We start from the raw sequence: 10,968 nt of genomic DNA, 5'->3' as shown, positions 1-10,968 counted from the left end.
CCCTCTGCAGGCGCGAGGCGCTGGTGAACCCGCCCCGGCTGCACGCCAATCACCAGCACGTGACGCGGAATAACCAATGAGGAGCATACCCTGTGCCGGGCATAGACGCTGCTGAGCCCCTCCCACCGGCTGCACGCCAATCACTAGCACGTGACGCGGGATGACCAATGAGAAGCACGCCCTGTGCCGTGGAGAGGCGGGGCTGAGCCCGCCCTAGCCGCACGCCAATCAAGAACACGTGACGGGGAGTGGCCTGTGGGCAGCCCCGCCACCGCTCAGCCGCCCGATGCGCCATGTGGGCCTTGCGGGCCGCCGTACGCCCGGGGCTGCGGCTCTCCCGCGTGGGCCGCAGCCGCCTGGCTCCGAGGGCAACCGGGCCGTTCTGCCCCGCGCGCGCGCTCGCCGCTGTCGGCCGCAGGGGCCCCGTGAATCTGGAGGGGCCATGGAGCGGAGGGCGGGGCCTGCGGGCGGACGGCGGCCGAAGCAGCGCGGGAGACGAGGAGGAGCTGGAAGATGCGGACGAGAACGCGGAGGAGGAGCTGCTGCGGGGAGAGCCTCTGCTGCCGGCGGGCACCCAGCGCGTGTGTCTGGTTCACCCTGACGTCAAGTGGGGCCCCGGGAAGCCGCAGATGACGCGAGGTGACCGCGGCGGGGCTTTCAGGGGAGAAACAGGAGCTGGAGACCTGGGGACGGGGCTCTGAGGGGAGGGGCTCGTCGCTGGCGATTCAGGGGCGGGGCTCTGAAGGGACGATTTCATAGGTGGAGATTCAGGAGCGGGGTTCTGCGGGGACACTCTCATAGGTGGAGGTGCAAGGGCGGGGCTCTGCAGGAAGGATTTCATAGGTGAAGATTCAGGGGCGGGACTCGGAAGACTCATAGGTGGAGACGCAAGGGCGGGGCTCTGGGGAGGCTCATAGCTAGAGATTCAGGGACGGGGCTCTGACCTGAGAATCTCATAGGTGGAGACGCAGGGCGGGGCTCTGAGGGGAAGATCGCAGGTGGCGACGTAGGGGCGGGGCTTCAGGGGGCGAGGCTCTAAGGAGAGGATCTGACGGGTGGAGATGTCAGGGCGTGGAGCTGAGGGGCGGGGCTCTGAGAGGAAGAGCTCATGGGTGGTGATGCGGGGGCGGGGCTCTGAGGGGAGGATCCCATAGGTGGAGGTGCATGGGCGGGGTCGGGGGGAGGGGCCCATGGGTGAAAGGGCGGGGCTTATGGAGAAGAGGGGAGGATGTCATAGGTGGAGGTGCGTGGGCGGGGCTGCGGGGGCGGAGCCTACGGGGTAAAAGTGCGGGGGCGGAGTTTATGGGGTGGAGCCCCGTGGGATTGGGTGGGCCGGTTCTCGCCGATGGGACCCACGTTTCTCTTGCCTTGGGTTAGAGGTAGGCACGGTGTGTTTAAGGTCAGGGAAGGGAGAGCGTCCAGCGGACCAATCGGTGTCGAGTCCCCCCACCCCACCCCACCCCACGCCACCCCACGCCACTCCCTTAGGAGGAAATGCAAATGAATAAGTCGCTGCACGTGCCAGACTCTCAAAAACGTTGATTTTTCCCTTGGAAGTTTCTGTAGTCGATGAGTGGTTTTTCTTTACGGGTGTTTTCCAAAATGGTCAATTCTTGGAACAGCTGAAGCCCCAAACTGCTCAGAACAGCGCGCAGACCTCTTGCCTCTCTCCTCCCAAAACCTGCCCGTGGTTCCTCAGTAATCCCTGAGCACCCGCAGCTCCCCGGTTCCCTGCTGCGCCCGCCTGGAGCCCAAATTCCATGTAACGCAGGATCGCCCTCGTGTCCCGCTGTGGCTCCGGCGTCCTTCCCCCGTCAGATTCCTACTTAGAGGCCCTGCGGGGGACGGAGTCATATCGGGGGACAAACGGCGGCTCAAGGTGCCTTCTCCGGGGAGATTGTCTCAAGGGCAGGAGGAGGCATCCCCGGGCAGGTGTGGACGGGGACCCCGGGCCTACCCCGAAGGGAAGCATCTCTCACGGCGGCCCTTGTGTCCCCGCAGCCGAGTGGCAGGTGGCAGAGGCCACAGCGCTGGTGCACACGCTGGACGGCTGGTCCGTGGTACAGACAATGGTCGTGTCCACCAAAACGCCGGACAAGAAGCTCATCTTCGGCAAAGGGAACTTTGAGCACCTGACAGGTGGGTCCGTGCAGACCTGCTTCTTCCCCAAACTTCCTTTCCTGTCCGCTGCTGCTGAGAACATTCAACCGAGACACGCTGAAGTACGCGGGTCTTGCGGGGCCAGAGGGGAAGCGGCCTCTTGGATTGCCCAGGTCAGCTGGGAGCACACACCAGTAGGAGTCGGAGGACGGTGAGGCTTTACCTGTGTCGAGACTCACACCAGGCCCTGGAGAGACTTCAACTGGTAAAGATTAGGTCGGGGCAGTTTATAGAGTCCAACAAACAGGGTAGGCAGTGGACCGGCTGTAACCCCACCTGCCCCTGCAGGCCCCAGCCAAATCCTCCTTCTGGGTGCCCCCACCCCACCAGCAGTCTCTTAGGGTGGGGTCCAGCATGGGATCCTTGTGCTTCCCAGGTTTTTGACCATCCCGCTTACAGTACAGAGTTAGGAAGATGCTACTCCCTTGCCCAGGTGGGGGTCAGCTTCCCTGGGTCTCTTGCCGAGGTCGGGGTCGGCTTCCCTGCCTGACTCAGATGCATCTCACCCCGGCTGGGATGTGTTCACTGCGTGTGTGAGTGTGAGTGTGTGTGTCCCCACTGGGATGTGTCCACGGTGCATGTGTGTCTGTGTGTGTCCCTGTCGGGATGTGTTACACTGTGTTTGTGTCTCTGTGTGTGTGTGTTCCACCGGCTGTGTTCTCCGTGCATGTGTGTGTGTGTCTGTGTGTCCCTGTCGGGATGTGTTCACTGTATGTCTGTGTCTGTGTGTCTGCGTGTCCCTGTCGGGATGTGTTTACTATGTGTTTGTGTGTGTGTGTGTCTGTGTCCCTGTTGGGATGTGTTTACTGTGTGTCTGTGTGTCTGTCCCTGTCAGGATGTGTTTACTCTGTGTGTGTGTGTCTGTCCGTCAGGATGTGTTTACTCTGTGTGTGTGTGTGTGTGTCTCTGTGTGTCTGTCTGTGTCTGTCCCTGTCGGGATGTATTTACTGTGTGTTTGTGTGTGTGTGTGTGTGTGTGTCTGTGTCCCTGTTGGGATGTGTTTACTGTGTGTCTGTGTGTGTGTGTGTCTGTCCCTGTCAGGATGTGTTTACTCTGTGTGTGTGTCTGTGTGTCTGCATGTGTGTGTGTGTGTCTGTCCGTCGGGATGTGTTTACTGTGTGTCTGTCCGTGTCTGTCCCTGTCAGGATGTGTTTACTATGTGTGTGCGTATATGTGTGTATGTGTCCCTGCCGGGATGTGTTCACCGTGTGCATGTCTGTCTGTGAGACACACACCCCTAGAGACACACCCCCTCCCACGCTGACTTCCTGGATCCCGGGTCTCGTGCTCAGGAAGTCGGGGACGCCTGTGAACTGAGCTCTCTGGGTGCATCCCACAAAGGGTATCGTGGGCTCCTCCCACAGTCCACGGGCCGGGACGGCCAGCCTCTGACGGGACCCCTCTTTCTGTTAGAAAAGATCCGAGGGTCTCCACACATCACGTGCGTCTTCCTGAACGTGGAGAGGATGGCTGCCCCGACCAAGGTACCACAGGATGTGGCTTGCTGTGTTTGTCCCCGCACTCCGCGTGATGGAGTGGACGCCACAGCGTCCCGCCAGGCGGGGGACAGATGGGACAGATGGGGACACGGTGGGGTTAAGGCATTAGGGGCGCCTCCCTCCCTCTGAGGTTGGTGTTTGTCCCTGCTCTCCGCCTGATGAAGGAATGGACGCCACAGCGTCCCGCCAGGCGGGGACAGATGGGACAGATGGGGACACGGTGGGGTTAAGGCATTAGGGGTGCCTCCCTCCCTCTGAGGTTGGTGTTTGTCCCTGCACTCCGCCTGATGAAGGAATGGACGCCACAGCGTACCGCCAGGCGGGGACAGATGGGGACAGAAGGGGACATGGTAGGGTTAAGGCATTAGAGACGTCCTCCTTCCTCTCAGGTTGGCCACCAGGGCCTGGCCTTCCGCTGTGGCTTCTCAGTTGCTCTCTCCTTTTGCAGAAAGAACTAGAAGCCGCCTGGGGCGTGGAGGTGTTTGACCGCTTCACAATCGTCCTACACATTTTCCGCTGCAACGCCCGCACGAGGGAGGCCCGGCTTCAGGTGGCCCTGGCGGAGATCCCCCTGCACAGGTATCGTGGGGCACCGGGGCTGCGCCAACCGTCACGCCCACTCCAGGAACCCCTCCGTTCTGTAGTCACCTGTAGGTCGTTCTGGGGGTACGCGAGGAAGAAAAGCACCATGGGGGCCGGGCACGGTGGCTCACGCCTGTAATCCCAGCACTTTGGGAGGCCGAGGCGGGCGGATCACAAGGTCCGGAGATCGAGACCATCCTGGCTAATACGGTGAAACCCCATCTCTACTAAAAATACAAGAAAAAAATTCGCCAGGCGCGGTGGCGGGCGCCTGTAGTCACAGCTACTCAGGAGGCTGAAGCAGGAGAATGGTGTGAAGCCCAGAGGTGGAGCTTGCAGCGAGCTGAGATTGCGCCACTGCACTCCAGCCTGGGCAACAGAGAAAGACTCCGTCTCAAAAAAAAAAAAAAAAGACCATCCTGACCAACATGGTGAAACCCCGTCTCTACTAAAAATACAAAAAATTAGCCGGGTGCGGTGGCGGGTGCCTGTAGTCCCAGCTACTCAGGAGGCTGAGGCAGGAGAATGGCGTGAACCCGGGAGGCGGAGCTTGCAGTGAGCCGAGATCACACCACTGCACTCCAGCCTGGGCGACAGAGCGAGACTCCATCTCAAAAAAAAAAAAGAAAAGCACCGTGTGGGCTCTCTCTCCGGGGCCTGTTGCCCACACTGCACGCCCCCGGCTGCCCGCTAGCTGGGTCCCCTCGGCCCGGGACACGCCTCACTCACAGTGTCTGAGCTACACACGGAGCGGGGCCGCAACACCAGCTCCTCCCTTCTGCCCGGAGGCCCCCGCTCAGTGCCCCCCTTCACCTTCACCTCGACCTCTGCTGGGAGGGAGAAAGCGTCTGCAGAGACCGAGCCACTCTCGTTCCCACACCAGGTCGAACTTGATAAAGGACGTCGCCCACCTGTACCGAGGAGTCGGCTCGCGCTACATCATGGGGTCAGGTAAACTGGGCCGGGCGCGGTGTCCCAGGGCGTCCTCACAACGCGGTTGTCAGCGGCAACCACGCTCCTCAGCCCTGGAAGATTCCAACAGGGTGGGGGTCGGCTGGGGGCTCCGTCTCCTGGTAGCATTTGAGGACATAGGAGACCCTCAGCCCTGGAAGATTCCAAGAGGGTGGGGGCCGTCTGGGGGCTCCGTCTCCTGGTAGCATTTGAGGAGATAAGAGATGCTGGTGGTTTTTGGAGGTTTTGTCTAAATCAGTAGCCACAAACTGGGGATTTAGGCAGCAGAGATCTATGCTCTCCCCTCCTGGACACCAAAACTCTGAGATCAAGGTGAGACATGGCTGCACTCCCTCCAGAGGCTCCTTCTGCCTCTCCCAGCTCCTGGGGGTTCCGAGCGTCCCTGAGCTTGTGGCCGCATCACTCCAGTCTCTGCCTCCGTCTCCATGTGGCCTCCTCCTCTGTGTCTGTGTCTCCTCTTCTGTCTCTTAGAAAGACACCTGTCATTGCATTTAGGGCCTACCCTACTCCAGGACGATCTCATCTTAAGATTCTTAACTTACGACAAACACCTTATTTACAAATAAGGTCCCATTCACAGGTTCTGGGACTTAGGATGTGGACAGATCTTTTAGGAGAACCACAGTTCAATCCACTACAACTGTATCCACTTCCCTCTGGAGGCTCTAGGGGAGGATCCTTCCTGCCTCTCCCAGCTCCTGGGGGCTCCAGGCGTCCCTGGGCTTGTGGCTGCATCACTCCAGTCTCTGCCTCCGTCTCCAAGCGGCCTTCTCCTCTGTGTCTGTGTCTCCTCTTCTGTCTCTGAAGGACACCTGCCATTGCATTTAGGGCCCACCCTACTCCAGGATCATCTCATCTCCAGATCCTTCACTTATGACAAACATCTTACTTCCAAATAAGGTCCCATTCACCGGGAATTAGGATGTGGACAGATCTTTTAGGAGGACCACAGTTCAATCCACTACAACTGTATCCACTTCCCTCTGGAGGCTCTAGGGCAGGGTCCTTCCTGCCTCTCCCAGCTCCTGGGGGCTCCAGGCATCCCTGGGCTTGTGGCCTCGTCACTCCAGTGTCTGCCTCTTAGAAGGACACAAGTCGTTGCCTTAGGGCCCACCCTAACCTAGGATGATATCTTGAGACCCTACAAAGACCATATTTCCAAATCAGGTCCCATTCCCACGTTCTGGGACTTCGGATGTGAACGGGGCCCCACTGAGCCCACTCACGATGCCGTCCCGGGCCGTGTCCCGCTCGGAGGCCTCCATAGTGATCTGGCCTTTACTTTCTCCCCGAGTCACGGGAAGCCCTCGTTGACCTCACAGGGTGGACGCCCGGAGGCGAGATCCCGTTCCGCTGAGCAGAGCCCTTTCTCATGGAACAGGACAGTGTTGGGGCTGCTGCTGGGGAAAGCAGCCGGGCCCCCAAATGCTGGAGCAGGAGCAGGCCCCGGGACCCCGCAGACCCTCCACGGCACCGCCCGCTCTTGCGCCTTTCCTGGCGTGGCTCACCGCCTCACCAGCTCAGGTGTTTTTCAGGAGAATCCTTCATGCAGCTGCAGCAGCGTCTCCTGAGAGAGAAGGAGGCCAAGATCAGGAAGGCCCTGGACAGGCTTCGCAAGAAGAGGCACCTGCTCCGCCGGCAGCGGACGAGGCGGGAGTTCCCCGTGATCTCCGTGGTGGGGTACACCAACTGTGGTGAGCACGCGCCCAGGGGAGGGGCCTTCCGCAGTCTCCGTGTGGGGTACACCAGTGAGGACTCACCCAGGGGAGGGGTTCCCGTGTTCTCTGTGTGCGATACACCAACTGCGGTGAGCACACGCCCAGGGGAGGGGCCTTCCGCAGTCTCCGTGTGGGGTACACCAGTGAGGACTCACCCAGGGGAGGGGTTCCCGTGTTCTCTGCGATACACCAGCTGTGGTGAGAACTTGCCCAGGAGAGAGGTTCCTGTGGTCGCCGTGTGGGGTACACCGGTGAGGACTTGCCCAGGGGAGGGGTTCCCGTGGTCTCTATGTGGGGTACAGCAGCCACGGTGAGGATGCCATCAACCCCATCCTCCCATCCAGAGCTTTACCACCCTGTCTATACCACAGCCTCCCCTCCATCTACACCATCCTCCTGTCTAGACCATCCCCACTGCCCCATCTATACCACCACCCCGTCTATACAAGCACCACCACCCCATCTACACCATCCCACCATCTACGCCATTGCCAGATCTACACAGACAACCTCACTTCCATCCACACCTTCACACACACACCCGTCTACACCACCATCTCCCGTGTCCACACGGCGGCCCCGCTCCATCGGCCTGAGAGCAGCGACGGTGGCTTCGTCCCACGCGTCGTGTCTGGCCCGGGGGTGTCCGAGGAGCTCGGAGACCGTGTAGCCCGGGGTGCGGCCCCCCAGAGGGTGCCGTGGTCTCCATTCGGAGGGCCCGGCTGCGACGCTAGGAGTTGGGACACAAGGGTCTCGGCAGCACCCTGACCTCCACGCCCTCCTAGGAAAGACCACGCTGATCAAGGCGCTGACGGGCGATGCCGCCATCCAGCCGCGGGACCAGCTGTTTGCCACGCTGGACGTCACGGCCCACGCGGGCACGCTGCCCTCACGCATGACTGTCCTGTACGTGGACACCATCGGCTTCCTCTCCCAGCTGCCGCACGGCCTCATCGAGTCCTTCTCCGCCACTCTGGAAGACGTGGCCCACTCGGTGAGTGTGGGACGGCCGGGGATCGGGTGCTCGGACACCCACTCGGCCCAGGAGCTGGGCGCTCGGACACACATACACAGCGAAGGGCTGGGCACTCGGAAACACACTCAGGTAGTGGCTGGGCTCTCGGACACCCACACAACTTGGGGCCAGGACAACTGCCTCCTGGGGCTCAGAGTTAGCGTCCCCCGAGCCTCCCATGCCCTGGGGCCGGGCCCTCGGACACCCACCCGGCCCAGAGGCCGGGCCCTTGGACACCCACACAACTCAGGGCCGGAACAACAGCTGCCTCCTGGGGTTCAGACTTAGTGTCCCCCAAGCCTCCCATGTCCCCGGGCAAGAGGCTGAGCGGTTGCCGCAGCCTCACCAGCACTCAGGACCGTGTTCTTATGCCCAAACACGTAAGCGTGTTCCCGGGCGCACCTGCTCCATGTCACAGACCCGACAGACAGTGAGAGTGACCGTGCGTGTCACAGACGTGCGGGCAGGGGCGGACACAGCACGGTGACGCCTGACGATCGGTGAACACCGAGACCCTGGAAACACCTGTGGGGTCCTGAGGCTGTCACTGCAAAAGGGGCCACAGACGGGGGCTGGAAACCACAGGAAGCAACTCCACCACAGTTCCAGAAAGCGGGAGCTGACCACAGAGTCTAGGGGAGGGTCCTTCCTGCCTCTCCCAGCTCCTGGGGGCTCCCGGCGTCCCTGGGCTTGTGGCCGCATCACTCCAGTCTCGGCCTCCGTCTCCACGTGGCCTCCTCCTCTGCGTCTGTGTCTCCTCTGCTGTCTTTACAGGGACACCTATCATTGGATTTACGACTCACCTAATCCAGGATCATCTCATCTCAAAATCCTTGACTTAGTTACATCTCTAAAGACCTTATATCCGAATAAGGTCCCATTCATGGGTTGAGGGAGTTAGGATGTAGACAGAGCTTTTCGGGGAGACTATGGTTCAACCCATTTCAACTGTATCCACTTCCTTCTGGAGGCTCTAGGAGAGGATCCTTCCTGCCTCTCCCAGCTCCTGGGGGCTCCAGGCATCCCTGGGCTTGTGGCCGCATCATTCCAGTCTCTGCCTCCGTCTCCACGTGGCCTTCTCCTCTGTGTCTGCATCTCCTAGGATACCTGTCATTGCATTTAGGGGCCACCTGGATAAACCCAAGGTCACCTCATCTTAACTACATCTGCAAAAACTCCATTTCCAAGCAAGGTCCCCTTCTCTTCTGTGTCTGCCCCACATCTCTCTCTTTCTCGCATAAACAAACCGGTCAGTCGTTGGATTTAGGGCCCACTCGGCTCCACCTCGACCTCATCTTCACCAGCTGCATCCGCAGACATCTTAATTCTGGGTAGGGTCCCATTCTGAGGCTGCTGGTGGATGTGGATTTGGGGGCGGGGTGCTGTTCGGCTCCGGAACTGCCCCCGGCCCTAGGGTGCTGAGTGAGCTGCCCACTCCGTCCGTACCGTAGACTTTCCAAGTTCATGAAGAGCACGGGGAAATATTGTCAAGCAACAAGGCAGGAAAACGAGGTGTGAGATTGTGACGTTCAGGCTACAGCTTTGTTTTTTGCCCTGAGGGAGAAGCAGCAAATGTCCCAAAGAACGAACACAGCTGCCACCTCCTCGAGGAGATGGAACTGAATCCCACCTGGAGCCTGGGCTCCGCTTTTGACTCCTCCTGACAATAAATTATGGACCAGGCGCGGTGGCTCACGCCTGTAATGCCAGCACTTTGGGCGGTCGAGGCGGGTGGATCACTTCAGGTCAGGAGTTCGAGACCAGCCTGGCCAACATGGTGAAACCCCGTCTCTACTAAAAATACAAAAATTTAGCCCAGCATGGTGGTAGGTTCCTGTAATCTGAGATACTCAGGAGGCTGAGGCAGGAGAATCGCTTGAACCTGGGAGGCGGAGGTTGCAGTGAGCTGAGATTGCACCATTGCACTCCAGCCTGGGAGACAGAGTAGGACTCCGTCTTAAGAAAACAAACAGGCTCACGCTTGTAATCCCAACACTTTGGGAGGCCGAGGCGGGCGGATCACGAGGTCAGGAGATCGAGACCACGGTGAAATCCCGTCTCTACTAAAAATATAAAAAATTAGCCGGGCATGGTGACACGTGCCTGTAGTCCCAGCTACTCGGAGAGGCTGAGGCAGGAGAATGGCTGAACCCAGGAGGCGGAGCTTGCAGCGAGCCGAGATCGCACCACTGCACTCCAGCCTGGGCAACAGAGTGAGACTCATCTCAAAAAAAAGAAAAAAAAGAAAAAGTCTAAAACTTTCCCGGGATGAAATTATTTTTTTGTTTTTATTTTTCTTTTTTAGAGACAGGGTCTCGCTCTGTCACCTGGAGTGCAGTGGCATGATCTCAGCTCACTGCAGCCTCGACCTCCTGGGCTCAAGTGATCCTCCTACCTCAGCCTCCTGAGTAGCTGGGGCCCCAAACACGCACAACCAGGCCATGGCTAAATTTTATTCTTTCTGTAGAAACGGTCTCGCTCTCTTGCCCAGGCTGGTCTCAAACTTCTGGGCTCAAGCCACCTCCCAAAGTGCCTCAGTTACAGGAAAAATATTATTTTATTTGTATTAAGTACATCCAAACAAACAAAAAGTAGACGTGGATACCCCGGTAGTATAAGTTGGAGAATTACACACGGCTTTTTTTTCCCGTGTTTTTCAAATTTTACGTAAGGAACCTGCCTGTAAGATTTTTTTAAAACGCGAGAAAAAACATCCTTTAAAGAGGAAATAATTCTGCTGTTAAAAAAGATTTCACAGGAGGATGAAGCCGCCCAAAGCTTTGAATGAAGACCCACTGGGTGAGCAGGTGGTGGTTGGGTGCTCATATACGGCACCCCCTTGCGCGTGGGTCTGGGGGTGCGGAGCTGCCGCCTGTGGCTTGGAAGGTTGGGTAAGTGCAGCTGGGTGGCCCCGCGTCCACCGTTAGTCCAGGAGCCCCCGTCCCGGGGTGTCCAAGGGGCCTGCACACAGGCGTACCTCCCACACCCAGCCTGTCGTTGGGAGCTCGTGTGAGCCCCTCTC

The 10,968-nt window shown here is 59.2% G+C and overlaps 1 protein-coding gene across 1 annotated transcript in view; it reads left to right on the top strand.

The window, feature by feature from the left end:
• The first annotated feature begins 230 nt into the window (after nt 1-230).
• LOC100449733 (putative GTP-binding protein 6) overlaps nt 231-10,968 on the top strand; it is a 12,900-nt gene continuing 2,162 nt past the window's right edge. The window contains exons 1-7 of the mRNA XM_054544258.2: nt 231-639; nt 2,002-2,139; nt 3,574-3,644; nt 4,108-4,238; nt 5,125-5,192; nt 6,749-6,907; nt 7,717-7,925. Coding sequence (XP_054400233.1) covers nt 294-639; nt 2,002-2,139; nt 3,574-3,644; nt 4,108-4,238; nt 5,125-5,192; nt 6,749-6,907; nt 7,717-7,925 — 1,122 coding nt within the window. The 5' untranslated portion in view covers nt 231-293. The remainder of the gene's footprint in view (nt 640-2,001; nt 2,140-3,573; nt 3,645-4,107; nt 4,239-5,124; nt 5,193-6,748; nt 6,908-7,716; nt 7,926-10,968) is intronic.

The sequence above is a fragment of the Pongo abelii genome, chromosome X (assembly GCF_028885655.2).
Source record: "Pongo abelii isolate AG06213 chromosome X, NHGRI_mPonAbe1-v2.0_pri, whole genome shotgun sequence".
Classification (NCBI taxonomy): Eukaryota; Metazoa; Chordata; class Mammalia; order Primates; family Hominidae; genus Pongo; species Pongo abelii.
This window is presented reverse-complemented; position numbering and strand designations above follow the sequence as displayed.